Source organism: Staurois parvus, unplaced genomic scaffold (genome assembly GCF_062004578.1).
Source record: "Staurois parvus isolate SC_StPar_1 unplaced genomic scaffold, SC_StPar_1.0 ptg000058l, whole genome shotgun sequence".
NCBI classification, from domain to species: domain Eukaryota; kingdom Metazoa; phylum Chordata; class Amphibia; order Anura; family Ranidae; genus Staurois; species Staurois parvus.
The window spans coordinates 2,025,481-2,048,594 of record NW_028317854.1 but is presented as its reverse complement, the minus strand read 5'-3'; the positions used below and the strand labels follow the sequence as shown (position 1 = coordinate 2,048,594).

The 23,114-nt window shown below is 42.8% G+C and overlaps 1 protein-coding gene across 1 annotated transcript in view; it reads right to left on the bottom strand.

Moving 5' to 3' along the window:
- Window positions 1-3,203: 3,203 nt before the first annotated feature.
- The window catches only part of RFFL (ring finger and FYVE like domain containing E3 ubiquitin protein ligase), a 111,887-nt gene continuing 91,976 nt past the window's right edge, over window positions 3,204-23,114 (bottom strand). Inside the window, exons 5-7 of the mRNA XM_089668452.1 lie at window positions 9,391-9,601; window positions 8,343-8,363; window positions 3,204-4,006 (exon numbers count right to left, since the gene is read on the bottom strand). Of these exons, the coding sequence (XP_089524578.1) occupies window positions 3,828-4,006; window positions 8,343-8,363; window positions 9,391-9,601 (411 nt within the window). The 3' untranslated portion in view covers window positions 3,204-3,827. The remainder of the gene's footprint in view (window positions 4,007-8,342; window positions 8,364-9,390; window positions 9,602-23,114) is intronic.

The window sequence follows — 23,114 nt, the reverse complement described above, 5'->3', positions numbered from 1 at the left end:
GTTTAGGCTTGATGCACACTAGCATTTTTTAAACTCGAAAAACGCTAGTGATAGCGTTTTTAGTTGCGTTTTATTAAAGTTTTTACAGTACATGTAGAAAAAAGTCAGAAATAGCTGTTAAGAGTGTTTTAGTAGCGTTTAGCATTTTTTCTGCTGGAAAACCGCTAAAAACAAACGCTAAAAACTGTTTTTTTTTCTGCTCCTAGATGGTGTAGCTAAAAAAATGCTAATAGCCTAAAGTAGTGTGCATGAACACATAGGAGAGCATTATTTAAAAAATGCCAATAAGAGCTTCTAGGAGCTTAAAAAAACGCTAGTGTGCATGGAGCCTTAAATTCAGAAAATTGCTTTTTTTTAACTGGTATATTATCTCAGTTTAAGCATTGTATGTTTTCTTTTTGTTTTGTGAATTAAGTATGGGTTTATGATATTTGCAAATCACTGCAATCTGTTTTTATGTAGATTTTACAAATCGTCCCACATTTTTTGGAATTGGGGTAGTACTGCCTAACTTTGGGAATATGTAAACACCAACAGTTCCCAACCTACTTTAGAAGAACTCCAAAAACTTAGTGTGAACTGTCTGATCAGCTCAAGGCAATTTTGTCTTTCCTCTTGTGCGATTCACATAGCTCTACCAAACAAGCACAGCGTGGACAGGGACACCACTTTATTTAGAAAGAATAAAGGGGCGTCACCTGCCCTCCCACCCCCACAGAATGCGGTGAAACAACAGTACACCAACCCACTGTATTTAAATACTTATACTAGCTATTTTTTATCATTTGCAATAGAATATATAACTACATTAAATGTATTTTTATATCTGCATGGAGTTCAGCTTTAATAGCTTGGATCAAAATGGCTGACGTTAACTGCCTGCATAGCCAATAGCAAATAATCAGGTTCTCCATGTAGTAGGAAATAGGCACACCTCCGACCCATTCTACAATGAAATGAATAGTGCATGAGACACCTACCAGCAGGTCTGGGCATTGTCATGGGGGAGGCAGGCCTATGCTCACACAAGTGGGGGTTGATTGACTAAAACTGGAGAGTGCAAAATCTGGCACAGCTCTGCATAGACATCATCTTCCAGGTTTTGTCAAAACCTAATTAAGCAAGCTGAAGTTAGAAGCTGATCGGCTACCATGCACAGCTGCACCAGATTTTGCACTCTCCAGTTTTAGTAAAGCTACCCCATCATGTCCATCATGCACATCTCAGAAGGTTTTGGAGCGCACTAAAGCAATTTCTGCAGCCACCAGTATGTGCTGACAGCTTACGATACAAGCTACCTGCTGCTAATATTAACTGTCTGTTACCCACAGGTTTGCCTTAAAGCATGGTTAGGGCAATCGAGGGATTCAAACAGTTGGTATGGCTATGCTAACATCCCTTTCATTTATGGAGCCTAAAAAAAAAAAAAAACCACATGGAGCATTCAAGCACATTTGGAGGAATTAAAAAAAAAAAAAAAAAAAAAAAAAGGAAGTGTCTCGGAGATAATTCTACACTGGTGTGCTGCCCATCGCAACCAATATTCTTCTAGTTTTCATTTTGTTCCCACATTGCTTAGAAAATAAAAATGTAAAAGCTGACTGGCTGCACTACAGTTGAGACGGTTTCTGTCAGACACTTTCTTTTGTATTAATCCCCCCCCCCCCCCCCCAAATGTATCCAGATCTGTATATACTTTAAGGTTTCAGATGCACAAATAAGGGCAGTTACCATGGGGCTAATAACTCTGGCAGCCACCATTTGTCAATGTAGAAGGCCTCATACACAAGGGAATTGTTTAATATTAGCGGTTTAACTCCTTCCTGTCCCCTTTCAGTGGCCTGGGTGTTAACGGCAGGAGGAGGGGCAGACGTCCCGGTCATGTGATCACCATAATTGGCTGTCACAGTGCTCACATGATCGGGAACTTGTCCTGCAGCCTCCCGATCAAAAACAGAGGCCGTGAGCTGACAGCTTTGTTACACTCATGCATTACATGGTCAACATGAGGGGCGATTAAAGGGTTAACTGTGTGCGGTTTTACTTGTGTCTGTGCCTCACTGTAATCACACTGCTTTGGATGGCTGTGTTGTGCACAGCCATCCAAAGCAGTGTGCACTAGCTGACAGGGAGGAGAACTGTATTGTTTACAATCACCGCCTGGAACCTGGTGATTGACGGCCGTGAATGGCGGCGTGGGTAGGGCGCGTGCACGCGCCCCCTACCTGGAAATGCAAAATTACATATATATATATATATATATATATATATACGTAATTTTGTGCACCCGTGCCACCCTGTAGCAGTATATCTGCTATAGGGTGGTCGAGAAATGGTTAAGGTAAAACCTTAACGCTTTAGAACCACTTTAATTTGATTGGGGGCAGTTAAAGTGTTTCTTTAGCCAGAGATTTTTTTTCAGCTTTGGATCTTGAGGGGATCAGAATTTCTGTCAGGCTTTACTGCTGTCAGAGGCTCTGGAAAGCAGTAACACTGCAATGACAACCTTCCATCGGTTTGGGGTACAGATATAGTTTAAATAGGCCTCAGGTATTGCAGAAACCTACTAAGGCTCCTATTAAAGCATGACGCAAAAGAGTGAACATAACAGCCAGGAAACTTAAGAGTTGCAAAAGAAGAAGACTACAGCAGCTTTCAGGTCTCTCTCAGAAAAGCTTGTTTACCATCTTAATGTATGTCCACTTTATATAAATAGTCACTTTTGCCCTGTAAAGGTAAAAAGTGTTTGCACTTAGCCCTTTTGTTGCTATCCTGCACTACTGGAGCCCTCACCAAGGTAACAGTGCTTTTGGGTATGGAGGAGAATGTAACCTCAACCATGTCAGTGTTCAGACCTAACCACTGACACCAGGTGACACCTAAACGTGATGCTGTAGTTGAAAAAAGGCAAGACAGCATGGCTGGGCAAGTACAGGTGCTTGAAGGGATGGACTATGTGCAGATGCTGTCACTTTACCTTTAACAGGCAAAGCGACAATGTCTCTTTAAGATATGTATTTAACAGTCCAAGAAGGAGGGGATAAGCTGGAAGGTGATTTAAGGGCTTCAGGGAAGCTGCTGAAAGCTTGTTAAATGCTTTGTAAATGCTTACTGAACCTGACACTTCACACTAGGTCTTATAGACTAAGATTACACAATAACCGAGTGGATGAGATTTAACACAATAGGAAACAGAATGCAAATTAATACTTATACTAATTCCGTTACTGGATTCTTTAATACATTCATGTGAGCCCTTAAAAAACCAAATAGCAAACACTTCCCTATTATACTGTACACTGCAGTGCAAATCATAAGTAGAAAGAAGTTCTAAAAAAATAAAGTCAATTAAACTGCCACTATCAACTTTGGTACTTATCTCACATATTCTTTCTTTGTTGTTCTTTTATTATGAAAATACACTAAACTCTGTGCTTTGGTCTCCCAGTCAAAAAGGGTTTTTTTTTCATAAATAACAGTGCAAGTCTTCAAAAACCAACCTTTTTGATTTGAAATCAAAAGTCAGTTAGCAGCCAAAAATGGCTAAGGCAATGCAGAAAGGCACGATGGAGTCAAACAGAAGTCCATGCTTTTGTATTTTTCTGTACCAGTTGTTGATGGTCATACACTGGGGAACCTTTGCTGGGGTTCTTGATCCAACAACTTTATGATGTAATACCAAGAAATGAAATTGTGAAGAAGTATAGAGACATTTTCTTGTTATAGTGTATGCGGTTCAAGAATTATTCATGAGTAGTTATAGGTTCATCCCATAGTCTTGGTTAGCTTTATCAGTTCACAACCATGCAGACTGCTGAGAAACCAGGTCAAGATCGGAATACATGGACTGCCCTCACTACATACTGTCGACAGATGGGACATTCACTCATGCGCTTGCCACACTTTGTGCAGGTTACCATATGACCACACTCCAACAAGACACAGTCAATGGGGCAATCCATGCAGACCTTGCACAGGTGGTCATCGTTTGCAGCATTGGGTTTGCCTGTAAAAACAAATAAAGGACATTTAAGTTACAGCACAGAAATGCATGCATGGTTTACTTATGATGCTACAAACAGTATTTGCAAGCGTTCATTTAACAACTGCAAAAATCAATACTTTGTGGTTACCTGTAGAAAACAGATTTCAATGCTCAGTGATCCAAAAGTTAAAGGATAAGTTCACCTTTGGAACATGTTACACGTTGCACCTGTTTTTAGGATGGAACATGTAACATGGTCCCATAGCTGCAGCCGCGTCTGCCAACCCCCCCCCCTCCATCTGACAGATAGTACGAAGAAAATTCTCCCCGTACCATCTCTCTGGAAGATACCATCTCCCCCGCATGGCCACATCATTCATTCACGGACTTCCGTGAATGAACTGCAAGTCCCGACAACCTTAGTAGCTGTGGGCTTGTAGTTTTCAATGAACTACCATGGTGGTAGTTCACTGAAGCTTCCTGTCAGAATATCTAATTGCTTGTACATCCTATACAGCAAGTAGATATTCTTTCAGGTCTGCAGGAGACCTGCATGGCATCAACGATCTACTGACCACTGGTGCAATGCTTTACAGGCTGCTTTGGACAAAAATAATAAATGCACATTTTTTTACCTGCATTTATTATTTTTGTCCAAAAGGTGGACTTCTTTAAGCTGACCATACATGGTTCAAAATTCGGCTGGTTCAGCAGGGACCACCGTAATTTCAATCCATCTATGGCCGTTCCTGTTCATAAGCAGTCAATCAACAGATGAACACATTTTTGCAAACTCCAAGTGGGCTTTAATGTGTTTTGCACTGAGGAGAGGCTTTCGTCTAGCCATAAAGCCCAGATCAGTGGACAACTGCAGTGATGGCTGCCCTTCTGGAACTTTGCCCCATCTCCACACAGTATCTCTGGAACTCAGTCACAGTGACCACCAGGTTCTTGGTCACCTCTCTTACTAAGGCCCTTCTCTCCCCTGATGCTCAGTTTGGCAAGGCGACCAGCTCTTGGAAGTGTCCTAGTGCCAAACGTTTTCCTTTTAGGATTTAAGGAGCCCACTGTGCTCTTGGGAACCTTCAGTGCAGTATAAATGTTTGTAGCCTTCCCCAGATCTGTGCTTTGCAACAATCCTGCCTATGAGCTCTGCAGGCAGTTCCTTTGACCTCTGCAGGCAGTTCCTTTGACCTCATGGATTTTGCTCTGATAAAGTATGCTATGTCAGCTGCGAATCCTCAAGAGAGGAGTGTACTTTTCCAAATCATGTCCAGTCAATTTAATTCACCACAGGTGGACTCCAATCAAGGTGTAGAAACATCTCAGCAATGATGAAGAGAAATGGGAAGCACCTGAGCTAAAATTTCAAGTGTTCTTGCAAAGAGTCTAAACTTATGCCAATGTGATATTTCAGCTTTTCCTGATCTAATAAATCTGTTTTCACTTTGTCATTATTGGGTACTGAGTGTAGATTGAGAAAAAAATAAATTTTAACAACTGTAGTATCAGGCTGCAACATAACAAAATTAAAAAAAAAAATATTAAACACAAACATACATAATATATATATAATATATATATATATATATATATATATATATATATATATATATATATATATATATATATATATATACATACACACACATATTATATTGTCAAAAGTATCGGGACGCTGGCCTTTACACGCACACGAACTTTAATGTCATCCCAGTCTTAGTCCATAGGGTTCAATATTGAGTTGGCCCACCCTTTGCAGCTATAACAGATTTAACTCTTCTGGAAAGGCTGTTCACAAGGTTTAGGAGTGTATCTATTTGAATGTTTGACCATTCTTCCAGAAGAACATTTGTGAGGTCAGGCACTGATGTCAGACGAGAAGGTCTGGCTCACAGTCTCTGCTCTAATTCATCCCAAAGGTGTTCTATTGGGTTGAGGTCAGGACTCTGTGCAGGCCAGTCAAGTTCCTCCATCCCAAACTCGCTCATCCATGTCTTTATGGACCTTGCTTTGTGCACTGGTGCGCAGTCATGTTGGAACAGGAAGGGGCCATCCCCAAAACTGTTCCCACAAAGTTCGGAGTATGAAATTATCAAAAATGTCTTGGTATGCTGATGCCTTAAAGCGATACTAAATGATCTTTTTTTGTGTAAAATAACAACATGTTATACTTACCTGTTGTGTGCAGTGATTTTGCGCAGAGCAGCCTGGATCCTCCTCTTCTTGGGTCCCCCACAGGCTCTTCTGGCTCCTCCTTACTGTCGGGTGCCCCCACAGCAAGCAGCTTGCTATGGGGGCACCCACTGCTCCGTTTGCCAGTTGACACACGGAGCTGCGGCGTGGCCTACCCCCTCTCTCTCCTCATTGGCTGACTGGCTGTGATTGACAGCAGCTGGAGCCAGTGGCTCCCACTTGCTGTCTCAACCAATGGGGAGGCAGAGACCCAGGACAGCCGAGGCTGTTGTGCACATCGCTGGATCTCGATGTGGCTCAGGTAAGTATTGAGGGGATTGGGGGCACTGCTGCACACAGAATGTAACAAACCTCAAGCCTTTACAACCACTTTAATGAGTTCCCTTCGCTGGAACTATGGGGCCAAGCCCAACCCCTGGAAAACAACCCCACACCATAATCCCCCCACCACCAAACTTTACACTTGGTACAATGCAGTCAGGCAAGAACCGTTCTCCTGGCAATCGCCAAACCCAGACTTGCCAGACAGAGAAGCGTGATTCGTCACTCTAAAGAACACATCTCCACTGCTCTAGAGAGCAGTGGCGGCATGTTTTATACCACTGCATCCTACGCTTTGCATTACACTTGGTGATGTAAGGCTTAGATGCAGCTGCTCAACCATGGAAACCCATTCCATGAAGCTCTGATTGTGCTAATCTGAAGGCCACATGAAGTTTGGAGGTATTTAGCTATTGACTCTGCAGACAGTTGGTGACTTCTGCACACTGTGCGCTTCAGCATGCACTGACCCCTAATTTTACGTGGCCTACCACTTCGTGGCTGAGTTGCTGTTGTTCCCAGTTGCTCCCACTTTGTTATAATACCGCTAACAGTTAACCGTGGAATGTTTAGTAGCAAGAAAATTTCATGGATGGACTTATTGCACAGGGGACAACCTATTACGGTACCATGCTTGAATTCACTGACCTCCTGAGAGCGACCCATTCTTTCACATGCTTTTATACACCTGTGGCCTTGGAGGTGATTGGAACACCTGAATCCAATGATTTGGAGGGGTGTTCCAATCCTAATACACATTGCGTGTGTGTGTTTGTGTTTTAATGTTTTGGATACAAACAACCAGGACAAAAAACAGGACTCTCTGGTGTCAAAATAGTTACCACTACTACAGTGATAGCAGTTGATGTTCCAGATCCCATGCTGAGAGGCTATGCTGCTGCACAGTAACCACAGCGGGTTGCCATTCACAGAATGCCTTGCATTTTTCACAATGACTGCAAAGCATTCCCTGATTGGACAAAGTGGAAATAGTAACAACACAGTCTCACCTGCCCATCTTATCCAATCAGAGAATGCCTTGCATCCCTTGCAGAAAAATGCAAGGGGACATTTAAACGGCACCCTTACCTGTCGAGCAACCCCGTGTTCCCAATGCAGCAGAGCAGCCTCTCTTCACAAGACACAGAAGACTGCAATGAACACTGAAGTAGCGGCAGGTACAACAGTGATTCTCTGCTTCACAGCAATTCCACTGGTATGACATATGCATCCTTGCATCTGGTCCAAGCTGGATTAATTTAACTATGCAATAAAATCCATACCTGGAGTTCAACTTTAACCCAACCTCTAACAAGACAAACTGTGAAAACCCACATTGACCAAGAAATACTGCCACACAGTGGTCTTGCCTAGTCTAGTTTTCCTTCATTTTAAACACAAATTAAAATAAAGTTTAACAGTGCTTTACATTGTGGCTCTTTTGCTGTGGTATATTGTAATTTTTTTTTGACCAACCAACTGGCAGAAAGTTTAAAGGCGAATTATTAAAAACAGTGTGGCTCAGAAGGAAGCTTTTTTACTCATACTAAAAACTGGAAACTTTACTCTGCATTACCCTCCCTGGCAATAGTTCAATGTGTACTTCAATGAATCCTTTTCTACCTCCCAACCCCTTTAATCTTCTCCAGTTGCAGACATAGGACTGTGTGTGACCTGCAATCAGAACCTTAAAAGCTCAGCACTTCAGTCTCATCCCTGAATTAAATGACATAGCAATGTATGACGCTCTGCTGCCTGTGTCTAATCCGTCTCGCTAAGAGATTGAGATAGTTCAAAAGGTGACAATGACACTGTGGATTAGGTATGGCTGGCCTCTTACCTTCTTCATCGACCGCAGAAGCTGGAAAAATACAAAAAGAAAGATTTGAAATACTACACAAGCACAAACACCTACATTTAAAAGTTTATAAAAAACGTAAAGGAAACTAGAATTGTTTATATGTAAGTTTGACCTTAATAGACTGAATAGCTTATAACATTAACTGGTCACTGCAAAACACTTACTGAAAAAAAGAATTTTCTTTGCTACATTATACACCTACACTTTATATTGGATATTAAAGTATTCTATTTAAAGCTCAAAACATTCTCAGTACACACCGCCCTGCAACACCCATTCTTTACCCCCTCAGGGCCCTCCTACAGTATGTTTTGCTTAATTTGTTTCTATACTTCCTGTTTGAGGCTGGTCACATGAACATATTTTTACTTTAAGTTGAGGTTCGTGAACAATTAAAAACCTTATTATAATAATTAAATTCTTAATCAGCAAGCCAAAGAGGAAGAGGGAAAGTTTATGAAAAAGTCAATCTACCATAAAATCAATTTCTGTGTGCACTCTATTCTAAGTTAAAGAAGAATGGCCAAAGCTTTTTTGACTGCACTACTCTTGAGGATTGCAGAAGTACATTTACTTTGCCTGTCCTGTGACCCAGAATCAGCAGATAGCGGGCTTCTGCCCATTATCAGCTAGCAGCACAGACCTGCGCTAGGCTCAGGAAAGATCCTGACAAAATTGTCAGGATCCACCTGGCTGCCTGACTGACAGGTGGCTCTACCTTTCAGCACACAGTTGAGAACCAGATCCAGCTTCACCTGCTGAGGCTGAAGGGACAGAGCAGAGAGTAGTGACTAACTGTCACTGCTCTCTGCTCAGAGCGGACCGAGAGCTAAGCGATTAGTGGTCATGTAATTCTTGGGGTGAGTATATATGCTTTCTTATAATCCCATACTTCTCCTTTAAGTCTAAACGGCTGCTAGGGTGGCTATATTTTGCATATAAATATTAAGATTTGTACTGCCTTATTACATAAAGCTCACAGTGGTATATATTAAAACGCAGATGTTTTGTTAGTAGATTAAACTACCTTTTTCCAGAAGATCCTTCTGTTCATAGTACAGTCGAGTTACACGTTCCATTAGCTCCCATTTTTCACAGCAGCCTTTGTAATTCACAAAATTTCTGGCCAAAATCTCCTTCAGCTGACGCACAGACAAGGATTCTATGTCATCTGGGTTGCTGATGTCAGAAAGTGAGGCCCTTCTTCCTGGCACCATTATCTCTTCTGAATCTATGGACTAAAACGAAAATTGAAGATTTTAATTTCAAAATAATTACTCCCAGAAATGAATAATTGGGATTCTTGCTATTTTACTACGTCTATAGTATCAACATATATTTTTATTTAAATTCATTCCCATGTTGTTTCTGGGCTCACAACTGCTAGGTTATACACTGCTACCCAAGAAAAAAAATGATTCTGCTTCAAGCCAAAAGTGATAGTTATGACTACAAAGTTGGGTCATAATTTCAGGACTGTTTTTGGCTGTGTGTAACCATAAATAAAACTCTTAAAATAGATACCAAACCCAGCTAGCTCACAGTCTTGGTGAGGTTATATGCACGTTGAGAAGCTGCACATTAAAAACATGATGAAAACTCTGCCATTATACTCAAGGACAATGTTCTCATATATTTCAGTTCATCCAGGGCATATTTTACACTTTTGCAAATGTATTCTTGCAGCATTTGATAAAAAAAAATGGGTTGTTGGGAGTGGCTGGTAGGGTGGGGGGTGATAGGGTTTGGGTCATTAGGGTATTCCATATTGGGGTAGGTCAGACCCAGTTGATTGTGGATTATATGTCGCATCTCCGATGTCATTTTATGTGATGATGTACAATAAACTTGTTTTGAGGTTGTTTTTTTTGCCAGTGTGGACACTCCTTTGTCAGTGCAGACATGGATAAATTCATGTACACATCTCTGACAGGTACATAAAATGAGTGCAAGCCCTGTCACATTGTTCTCTGACTGAATTCTAAAAAGGTGCCTATGGCCTATGGTGCCTGTGCCTATGGCACTCTTTATTCTTTAGAGCATGTCCAATGCTGCAGCATTTTCATTATACGCGGCTACATATGTAGGACACTCCTACTCAAACTATAGTTATGAAAAAGAAACAGAATTCACAAAAAAATGGAAGGATGAACCATTTTAGTAACATCTGGAAATTCCATCTCTTGAGAAGCCAATACTTCTAGTAAGACTGTCAAGAAACAACTTCCTATTTAAATATACTTACGAAACAATGGGATTTTTTTTTTTTTAAACAAGTGTCATGTGCCTTGTAACAAGCATAAGCTAAACTGCCCTTTATTTTGAAAGACAAGGATTCCACCACCTAACACAGTGTAACCTGCCAATAAGGAGATACAGATTCCACAGGGTGACAAACCCACTCCCCAACAAATGCATTCTTGTGAAAGTATTTGTGTAAAACAATGCCTTGTTGTTAGAAGGCCATAGATGTGTACAATTAAGGGGTACTGACAAGAAATCTGTGCCTGTGAAGGTTTCCCAACTTAAAGTAGCCCCAACAAGTCATGTGGTCAGGATTTCCTTCATCTGAAATGGTGGGTTACTTTCAGATGCTGAGAAGCAGATTACAGAGAGCCTATGTTTTGACCATGCATGAAGCAAATAAACAGGCTCACTTACAGCAGTTCTTCAGTCATGTGATGAATAATTAAAATCAGAAGCTACAAAAACTGTAGCTACTGACTTTCAACAATAAAACACACCCTCCTGTACCAGGTTCTCACCTGGCCGGGTTCTTCGTCAGGCTTCAGTCCCTGGCACCAGCATACTAATGCAGGCCATAGACGGGTCGAAAACCGGCCGATTAAAAAAAAAAAAAAAAAAAATGAAAAAAAATCGGTCATTCAATAGGCCGACATTACCACCAACGGGGAAAAAAAAATCAGGCGATTTTCATCCCGTCTACAGCCGGCATTTCATTACTTCTGTCCCTTGCAGAGAGAAAAAAAGAAGAAGAAAAAAAAGAATTCCAGTCTGCTATTATATTTGACATGAAAAAGTATTGCGGTTGCAACAATGTATCTATTTCGGACACAGATGTTTTTATTCAGATACAAATAGATACATTGTTGCAACCGCAATACTTTTTCATCTCAAATATAATAGCAGACTGGAATTCTTTTTTTTCTTCTTTTTGCAGGTCACAGCTCATGCACAAATTTTTTATCGGTAAAACGATCGTCAGATTTGCCCATCGTTGCCGGGAAAATTGGCCGATCGGCAAAAATCGGCCGATTTTTTTCCAACTTTACCGATAAAAAAAAATGTGCCAAAACCCCGAAAAACGGCCAACCAATAAACCCATTACCGGTGCAAAAATCGGCCGATTTTTTTTCCGGTTGAAAAATTGGCCGATTTTCGACCCGTCTATGGCCTGCATTACTATAGGCAGCCAGATGTGACTGCTTGCAGCTTCACAGCCGGCTGCCCACTGCGCATGCACGAGCCACGCTGTGTTACTTTGAATGGTCCCGCAGTCTTCTGGGACCTGTGACATATCCCAAAAGGCTGCAGGGGAAGAAGGGAAGCTGAACTTCCGCTCAGATCACCAAGGCAATCCAACCGGAATTGGGGGAGTGGGTACCTGTCAAAAGATACTACGGGTTCAAACAACATATAACATACACATATATGGTATCGCTGTGATCGTCAAGAGCTGGAGAATTTATTTTGGGTTGTTCTTTTTAGTGATAACACATTTGCGCAAATATCACGGGACCTAAAAAAAAATCAGTTGCACCTTCTTTTTAATCTATTGGTCACGTGCTTTCAGAAAATGTATAGTTTGGGGGGTCTTTCCCAAACGCTGAAAGCTGTAAAGGAAAAGTACCGTATTTGCCAGCGTATAAGACGACCCCCTACTTTTTCTGTTAAAATATAGGGTTTGAGCTATACTCGCCGTATAAGACTACCCCTCTTCCAACGCACACCAAATAAAAATGAAAAAACATCAGATTTGATTTCAATATGGTATGGTATTCCAATGATGGGGGCTATTCCTCCCACTGACACCAATGATGGGGCATGATTCCTCCCACTGATACCAATGATGAGGCACTACTCCTCCCACTGACACTAATGATGGGGCACTATTTCATCCACTGACACCAATGATGGGGCACTATTCCTCCCACTGATACCAATGATGGGGCGCTATTCCTCCCACTGATACCAATGATGGGACACTTTTCCTCCTACTGACACCAATGATGGTGCCCCATCATTAGTGTCAGTGTGTGAGGAATAGTGCCCCATCATTAGTCAGTGGGAGGAATAGTGCCCCATCATTGGTGTCAGTGGGAAGAATCGTGCCCCATCATTGGTGTCAGTGGGAGGAATAGTGTCCCATCATTAGTGTCAGTGAGAGGAATAGTGCTCCATCATTAGTGTCAGTGGGAGGAATAGTGCCCCATCATTGGTATCAGTGGGAGGAATAGCGCCCCATCATTGGTATCAGTGGCAGGAATAGCGCCCCATCATTGGTATCAGTGGCAGGAATTGCGCCCCATCATTGGTATCAGTGGCAGGAATTGCGCCCCATCATTGGTATCAGTGGGAGGAATAGCGCCCCATCATTGTTATCAGTGGAAGGAATAGTGCCCCATCGTTGGTGTCAGTGGGAGGAATAGTGCCCCATCGTTGGTGTCAGTGGGGAGGAGGAATAGTGCTCCATGGTCGGTGTCAGTGGGGGAGGAATAGTGCCCCATCATTGGTGTTAGTGGGGAGAATAGTGCCCCATCATTGGTGTCAGTGGGGCGGAGGAATAATGCCCCATCATTGGTGTCAGCAGGGAGGAGGAATAGTGCCCCATCGTTGGTGTCAGTGGGGGAGGAACAGTGCCTCATCGTTGGTGTCAGTGTGGAGGAGGAATAGTGCCCCATCGTTAGTGTCAGTGGGGGAGAGGAGCGGCTGCTCCTTCTTTCAGTTCGGCCGCTTGATTTTCGCGGGGCCGTTCGGCTCCGCCTCCTCGCCGGTGATTGGTCGCCTGTGTGCCTTTCCAGTGCTGGCGCCCAATCACCGGTGAGGAGGCGGAGCGAGCGGGCGGCGGGACCATCGAGCGGCCGAACTGAAAGAAGGAGCAGCCGCGCTTCCTGGACCGGATCGTCGTGGGACCGGAGCCAGGTAAGGTACAGCAGCCCCTCTGCCCACCCCTGTACTTGGTGTCCGTTGGAGGAAGAGGGGGGGTGGCGCCGCCCCTCGAAAAAGTGCCGCCCTGACACTGGCTCGCCGTATACCGGCGTATAAGACGACCCCCGACTTTTCAAAAGATTTTCACGGGTTGAAAAGCCGTCTTATACGGCGGCAAATACGGTAATAAAAACAGCGGAAAAACCGCATGACTTAATAAATTAGCTCATGAGGTATTTTAGTACCGTTTACTTTTTTCTGACCTCCGGAACGGATTAATTGGTTTTCAATGCATTCCTATGGAAAATGGCATTTCGGTTTATGAATTTTTCGCTATACGAAAAGTCCCGCAGAATGAATTAAATTCGTAAACCGAGGTATGCCTGTATTTCCTTTTACATCCTGTTTGGCTAAGGGACAGGAAGTGAAGGGAAATCTCCACAATGGGATACAGATGGTGAAAACATTTCTGACAGGGGACCCTCCCTTGCTCTCTCCAAAATGAAAAATAAAGTTTTTTCTATAGTTCTGCTTTAAGCATTTCAGTGCATTCCAATTAATTGGAACTCTCTGTCATTACAGCAGATATATTTATTGCTGTAAACATGAAAAGCATTCTTTGCACATCTCTTCAACATTAAATCTGTCACACACACACAAAAAAAAAAAAATAATAAAATATTAATAACAGTAATTAAAGAGAGCTCCTTGTAAAACAAAGAGGTCCAAAAATTACCACCCCTACCACCCATTCCTCAGATATTAACAATTTAAGCTAAAAGAGATACAACGGCTACAGAATCTGTAAGCATCCAGCAATCAGCTGTTAGATGGCTGGTGTGCCACTGTGCTGTGGTATCAGAAGTGAACAGCGAAGCACATTTTTAAGAATTCAGAGCTGTGTTGTCATGTCAAGGAGGAAGTTAGGAGCATAAAATATTCTGGCAAGGGGGGAGTTCTCCAAGATGGCCACCCAAGCCGAGAGCTCCGTCCCGGACCGGCCACTGTTATCCTGCCACAGAGCCCACAGCCCTCAAACTGAGCTCCTGGGTGGATCTGGTGCCTGGGAGAGAGCCCTAGCACTGACTGGGTCTGGGTGAGATGGAGCAGGGGATGCAATCCCGCCACCATTCTGCGGGATCCCTCTGGGCCGGGAATTCCAAAATGGCACCCAGACCCACTACATAGCCATGCGGTCTGTCTCCTCATGAAATAGGTGATGCAGGGGAGGACCTGATGGAGACTCCGGAACCCAGAGTACCCATGTGAGTAACCCTGCCTCCCATAGAGACTCGCCAGATTCTCTAGTGTCCCTCAGCAATCATGCAATGAATGATTTGGCTCCTGCTCAATGTAGGCCCTCCAGCCCTATCCTGCCTGACCCTGCTGGGGGCTCTGATATTCCATGCAGCATGGACATAACCAGCATGTTCTCTGGATTTTCTGACCTCCTGGACAAGGGTCTGACTAAGATAGCCATGCAGATTACTACAGATATTAAGCTGGACTTGCAGGGCCTGGGCTCCCGAATTGATTCTATTGAGACCCAGATGGATAAGACAGTAGCCAGAATAAACCTGAATACGGCACGCACCAAGGACCTCCAAGATCAGCTAGAGTCTGTCTTTGCCAAAACTGATGATTTGGAGAACCGATCCAGGCGTTATAATTTCAGAATTAGGGGGCTCCCCGAAACTGTGAAGGATACTCCTACAGTAGTCCAGGAATTCCTGAAAGACCTCTTCCCCACAATCTCTGACCATAAGCTGGAGGTGGAGAGTGCACATCGAGCTCTGCAATTACCTTGGGCAGATGAGTTACCGAGGGATATTAGAGCAAAACCACATTAAAATCAAGGAAGCCGTGATGAGATGTTCTAGAGATACCCCCTCCTTACAAATCCAGGGACATGAGATCCAGATTTTCGCTGATCTCTCCCTGTATACTATCCAGTGACAACGGGCCCTTAGACCTTTGCTGCAGGCTCTCACAAGAAATGAAATATCGCTGGTCCTTTCCTTTAGGTCTGGTTTTCTCCTTCAAGAATAAGGTTTACAGCTTTTCATCATTCCAGGAGGGGGCAGTGTCTACTACTTCGGCTGGGTATCGTGGAACCCCCTGCTTCGTCTTCGGCTCCAACTACATCCGGGATGCCTAAACACAGCCTACCGTCACGGCCGATTACACCATTGTGGCAAAGATCCAAGTTTGGAAGATCCAGGGACTCTAGGCCTCCATTATTATTCACGTACTCCTCCCTTGGTTGCCCATTTTTTCTCAGACTTCTTGCCGGTTGAACTGTGAAAATAATTAAGCCAGGGGTGTCTGTGGGTCTCAGTATGTTGTTAGTAGTTTTCATATGTTAACTTCTAAGTTTTAGATCGAGAATTTTGGTTGGGGTTTTGCAGATGTGAGGCCGTAGAGGAGGCCTCCTTGGCTCTGGGATCACCGACTGTCTTGGGGGGTCCCGGGGTTTTAGAGGTCTAGGTGAGCACCCTTGTCTGGGTCTCCTGAGCCAGCCTGGTGTGGTGGCGGGGGGGTGGCCTTGGGAAGGGTGGACCTGACCTTATTTTGTTTTTTCACTTTGATCCTAAAGGTAGTAAGCTCTTTGAGATTGACTGTGTTTATTATAGTGACTGGTAGGCCGGTCTGGGGTGGCATGCTACCCAGCCTGTTCCATTGTAACTTGTAAGACACTGTGGCACTGGCAGTGGTCCCTTGTTGAGGGACCGCACCTTTTTGAGCTGGGGATGGTAGGGGTAGGCCGGTCCTCCCTCACTTGCTGAAGTATGCCTGTATGTTTGTTTTTTCTATCTTGGTACTTTCATCTTTCTGTTCTTTGCTCTTTTTCTGTTGTCATGAGACAGAGATCCTCTTCCCCTACAGATTCTTCCTATGTTCTGAGATTTCTACTGGTCTCCTGTTCTGCAACCTTCAAGTGTGGAAGTGGTAAGTGGTGGTCAGTTGATTATGCGAGTCCTTCTCCTTCTTCTATTATGTGTCCTCCTAATAATACACAATTGAGAATTTGCTCCAATAACATCCAGGGATTAAATTCTCTGATTTAAATTAAATGGCGGAAAATACTTCAGTACTACCATTCGCAGCATGCTGATGTGGTTTTCCTTCAGGAAACCCATTTTCCTGGCACCTATAATCCCTCATTTATTCAAGCTACATTTCCTAATTTCATCCTCGCAAATGCTGCAGATAAGACTAAGGGGGTTGCTATCCTTTTTGCACGACGGATGGCTTTTTTTCACCCCTTATGGAGTTTAAGGACCCTAATGGGCGCTACTTGTTTCTGAAAGGGACCATTGCTGGCCACTTGTATTCGCTGGTGACATATTATGCCCCTAATATTGGTCAACTGGCCTTATTTTTGGATATGTTACGTACTCTGTCCCCTCATTTGGAAGGTACGGTATTTCTGGAGGGGTGACTCCAATAACACTTTAGATCTTAGCTTAGACAAATCTAGACCATCGGTTACGCAACTGAAGAGGCCACCTAAACGGAGTATAGCCATTGCTAAAATGATTCATTCTTTGGGATTGGTGGACATCTGGAGGAAAAAGTCATTGTCTGATCACTCTATGGTTTGTGTGCTCTTATCACAGCCTCAGGGGCAGCAGGGTGCGTTTCATTGGCGTCTGAATGAGTCGCTTCTGAGTGACTCCGTTACATGTAAGGAGATAGAAACCAATTTGGGTGATTTAAAATATAATGACTTGGCTGACGTACCTCTGGCTACTCTGTGGGCGGCCATAAAGCTATTAGGGGAAAAATAATACAAATCTCCTCTCAAATTAAGAGGGAGAATCGGATAGATATAGAGAAATTAGATGCTGAACTGCAGTCCCTTAGCAAACTCCATAAAACGCAACCCAAATAGGGATACGCTCGCCAAACTGGAACAGGTTCGGCTAGCTTTAAATTTGGCATTGACGACTAGGGCCGAGAAGGACTTGAGGTGGACTAATGCACGGTTCTACTGCCAATGGGATAGAATTGGCTCGCTGCTGGCTCGTAGGTTGGCACCTAGAATGCGGTCTCACACGCTACCCAAAATTTGTTCGGCTGTAGGGGGATATACACAAAATCCGCCAAAGATAGGGTTTTTACTCAAAATTATATCGGTCGGGTTCATTCGTATTCAGGGAGGTGATTGATGGCTTTTTGGACGTATCTTTACCCCATTTAACTATAGCTCATAAGGCTAAGTTGGAGGCTCCTGTATCCGGGGAGACCGTTGCTGCAGCAATAAAATCTGCCGAGAGGAGCTCTGCCCCAGACCCACACCCTCCTTATGTATTTAGCTTGTTTTTTTCTCAATTCTTTATGGGATGGGGAGGCCCTGGACCCCTCCCTGAACAATGCTTATATTACTGTGGTCCCCAAACCAGCTAAAAGGACCCCAGAGATGTGCGTAATTATAGACCTATTTCACTAATTAATAATGATTTGAAACTCCCGACTAAAATTTTAGCTAATCGCCTATCCTCGTTCATAGGCACGTATATACACAAGGATCAGGTTAGGTTCATGCCGGGCAGGCAGGGACCAGATCAGATCCGTAGAGCGACTAACGTGGTATCCCTGCTATGATCCCAATGGGATGGTGGCCCTCCCCCAGAAGTATTGATGTTATCCATAGATTTACAAAAGGCCATTGACACAGTGTCCTGGCCCTATCTTTTCTGGATTTTGGAATTATGGGGATTCGGCTCGCGATACTTAGACATTCTACGTGCCCTTTCTTCTTCCATGATAGCACAGTTTAATCTTCAGGGACAGTATTCTCAGCGGATCAGGATTGCTGGGGGTACACGACAGGGGTGTCCCTTATCTCCCTTGATCTTCGGTATAGCTATTGAAACTCTTGAGGCAGAAATCCGATCAGCCCCCAACATCAGAGGTGTTCACTGTGGATTACAGGAACACAAGTGTGCCCTGTTTGCAGATGATCTGCTACTGTTTTTGACTTCTCAGTTGACCTCCACCCCTAAGGTAATACGCTTATTATAAGAGTTTGGCAAGGTGTCAGGTTTGGAGGTTAATATGACGAAGTCGGTGGCACTGAATGTATCTGTTCTGATAGGATTGATTGCTCGACTCCAGGAATCCTTCCACTTTGAATGGAGTGACTCTCATATCCCATATCTGGGTATACAGCTGACAGCCAATATGGAATCTCTGTATGGAGCGATCAGCCACTTTTTTGGAAGCTTGAGGTGGATCTTCAGCGGTGGTCAGCCCATCCTCTCTCTTGGCTGGGCAGACTGCATTCAGTTAAAATGACCTTACTCCCACGGCTTCTGTAATACTTTCATTCTCTCCCATCCCTATTTCACAGGTAGTAATGGAGAAATTCCTATCCTCGGTTATTCGATATATCTGGGGCAATAGGAGCTGTCGTTTTGCTAGAAAGAGCCATTTCAGTCCTAAGACTAGGGGCGGTCTGGCACTCCCGGACTTTTATAGGTATTATCAGTCAGCTCAACTGGCCCAACTTTCAGTGGTTTACAGGAGGAGGAATAAACCAGATTAGGTCAATATGAAAAGACTGGCAGTCCCAGGGTATACAATTGACTATTTGCTATGCTGTCCCCTCCGGAACTGTCCACCAATCTTGGCTGCCACTGTGTCCCAGTCGGTCTCACTTTGGGATAGTCTCCCCATTCTATACATTAGCCCATATTTTTAATAATCCTAAATTTCCACCAGGACAGGATATTAAGGCATTTAAATGGTGGCTTGACAAAAGGTTGTATCGGATTGGACAGTTTTTCACACATAGAGGGCCCTTTACTTTACGCTATTGTATCGAGGTATTAAAAATTCCCCAAACTGAGCAGTTTCGATTTCTCCAAATCTCGCATTTTTTGCGGTCCCTCAAGCTCAATCAGTCTCTCAGCCGCAAGCTGAGAGCTGGAGCCAACTCAATCAGGCAGTTGGGTACCTCTCTTGTATAGTCACTGCTACTTGCCCCTCCTTCCAAATTTTCTTATATGGTTTCTTGGGAACAGGATCTTGGGGAGGAGGTTGAGACTGTGGTTTAGCACAAACGATTTGTAAGATCTTTCTCTGGTATTGAGAATGTCTTTTTGATAGAAGCGAATGTTAAGCGAATTACCCATTGGTACTTGGTTCCCATATGGTTAGCTAAATTGTATCCCTCGGCTTCTCCTCTATGTTTTCAGGGATGTGGTATGACTGGATCCATGTTTCATATATGGTGGGAATGTTCACGGTTAAGAGGAGAACACGGTTAGTATGCTTCATAGTACTGTTGCTAGATTTGAAACTATATGGGAACCCTGGGCTGATTTTTTGCATGTTACTTTATAACTGGTTAGTGTGGTCAGGGATTATCTGTTATTTGATTGTCTCACTCCGGATACTCCTTTCTGTCTATCTGACTTTCTCTTAATCTTCTTTTGCCCCGCCCCCCTTTTTTGTTTTTCTCTCTCTTTTCTGATGGTTTGGTTCTGGGTGTGTGGAGTGCGTGTCTTAAACACGCATGGTGTCTGGTATTGTAGATTTCCTTCGAGGGGATCACTGTGGGCTACCTTGGGGATGTTTCCCATGGTTTTTTTTTTTGGCTTTTCCTGCTGTACATGGCTCTAACTAGCCATTTGTGGAATATATGCACTCCTCTGCATCCATCCTTGCTCCTTGTTCTATGTTACCTTATGTTTCTAAATACTGAGATTGTTGATGGCTATTCATTGTACTCTGTTAAAATCTTAATAATAAAAATCTATTTAAAGTAAAAAAATATTTCTGGCACATTTATTTTTTTTTTAACCAGCAGCATGTTTAATCCTTTCGTTGCCAGGTCCGTACGCCATATGAATCTAAAAAAAAAAGTAATTTTTTTTTTTAATTGTAAAAAATTCAACCTTACAACCAAGCACATAAAATCCCCCCCAAAAAAATTTGGAGGCCCCCCCATCCCCACATATACAAACGTAAAAGCATGCAATGAGGGTACCTACACATAAAAACATCAACTGCAATACACATGTTGCATATCGCTGCACACACCAGAGTGAAAGCAATATTTCTGGCACCAAACCTTCTTCGTTAACTCCGAACTGATGACCTATAGGGAGCTTTTAATGTTTTGTCTATGGAAAATATAGGGTACTGAAATTTGTTAACATTTCACGGGCGAATTCCAATTTAAGGTTTGACATGTTGGGCATCTATTTACTCAGTACAACCTCATCTTTTATTATTAACCACAAAATTGGGTAATTTTTTGCGTTTATGTGTTACTGAAATTTTGCGCTTCCTAGAGCTTTGTGCTAATATTATGCGACACAATAAATTGCAATTACCCTTCTTTCATTCTGTAGAGTGTCTGCTTTCAAAAAACACATAATATTATGGGGGTTCATGCAATCTTGATTATTTTAGCATGTGCCGAAAACAAAAAAACCCCACAAAAACAGCTCTGGCAGCGAAAAGACAAAAAGGGATAAAACTTTGGAAAATGTGCACGTATACAAAAGATGTACAAATTATGTTTTTATTTTGTCTGGACACATGCTTTAAAAAAAAAAAAAAAGGCTCTGAAAGGAACCTGACCATATTTGTTGGGATCCACCCAACTGCCTGATTTAGTTGGCTCCAGCTCTCAGCTTGCGGCTGAAAGCCAAAGCCAGCAACTCCAGCTCCCTCTCCAATCTGGTGCTACAATGAGCACTGGAGGAGCAGAGCAGAGAACAAAGACTGACACTCACTGTTCTCCTCTGCTCCTTGCAGACCAAGAACTGACTGCTCTGTTCTCAGTTTTAGTGCGGACATGGGACAAACAGAAGTGGGTATGTAGGTTTTGGTTTTTTTTTAGAAACCCCAAACTGCGAGAGCAAAGATCTGAGGAATGGCCGGTGGGACAGTCCTCCCTTTAATTACATGGAGCCTTTTTTTTTAATGTTGCAAAAGAGTCAATTTAAGGCCTATCCAATCCAGACCCAAGTACTATTACATAAGTACTTAAAGTTCAAATGTAATGTACAGTTATAGAAGACCTAGAAGTGAAATAATATACATCTTTATTTTCAGTATCACTTTTTTTTACATGACAAGAACACTGCATCATTTGTGCAGCACTTATCTTTAGATTATCTGCAGCTCCATGATGGATGTACTTGTGTCCAGTTACTTCATAGTAATGTTCAGTCTAGATATAGATGTGATTACCTTGTCTGTCATAGTGATTAACTTAACTGTGGATACATAATGAGGATATGGCTGTGAGTGACAGCATGTATCATTTTATCAGGATTGTAGAAAGTGGGAGTTCATTTCTCTGTTTTGCAATGATTTGAAATGGCTACACATTAGAGTTTAAATTATAGGGGAACTCTGCTTTTACTGAGTTTTGAATGGAGCAAAAGGGGGTTTGTCTGATTCCCTGCTAGGCTTTGTCAACTTCCTTGGAGTTGGGTTGTTTCCCATTAAAACTATGGATCTGACATGATCTTATCGTCATTCTTCATCTCCTCTCTAAATGTAATTTATATTATATTAACCGCTTCCCCTCTGCACTATAGCAGAAGTACTGCTACAGGGCGGCATGGCTGTGCAAAATCACGTGTATATACATGTGATTTGCATTTCTGGGTAGGGGGTGCGTGCCGCCCTACCCACGCTGCCATTGGCAACTACGGATGTCAATCACCGGATTCCGTCTGGAGATTCCCTACTGGCACCCGGCAATCGCTGAGTAACACTGACAGAGGAGAGACTTTTGTGTAAACAACACAGGTCTCTCTCCTGCCAGCAATAACATGCTGCTGTTTACTTTTCTACACAGCAGAGAAATACACAATAGTGGGTTTCCCTAGTAAAAAACACACAGCACATGATGTAAAACAGCACACAGTTAACCCTGTGATCGTCCCAGATGTTAACCCCTTCCTGCCCAGTGTCATTAGTACAGTGTCAGTGCTTTATGTTAGCACTGATCACTGTATTAGTGTCATTGGGATGTTAGTGGCAGTTAGTCAGTTCCCCCCCAGTGTCAGAATGCCCACTGCAGTCCCGCTATAAGTCACGGAACATCGCCATTACTAGTATAAAAAAAAAATTAAAATTCCAGTTTATATGCCGCCATTTGTAGACGCTATAAAATTTCACATAAACCAATTAATTTACATGTATTGGTATTTTGTTTTTTAGCAAAGACATGTAGCAGAATACATTTTGGCCTAAATTTATGACAAAATTAGATTTTTAAAATTTTTTTTACTGGATAAGTTTTATAGCAAAAAGTCAAAAATATTGTTTTCTTTCAAAATCGTCGATCCTTTTTTGTTTATAGTGCAAAAAATTTTAAAAAATGCACAGGTGATCAAAAACCACCAAAAAAAAAAAAAAAAAAAAAAAAAAAAGCTCTATTTGTGGGAAAGAAGGACAGAAATTTAATTTATGTAGAGCATTGCATGACCACACAATTGTCAGTTAAAGTAACAGCGCTGTATCGCAAAAAATGGCTTGGTCAGGAAGGGGGATAAATCCTCTGGAGGACAAGTGGTTAATTTGATCACTAGGGAGCCAGTAACACAAGCA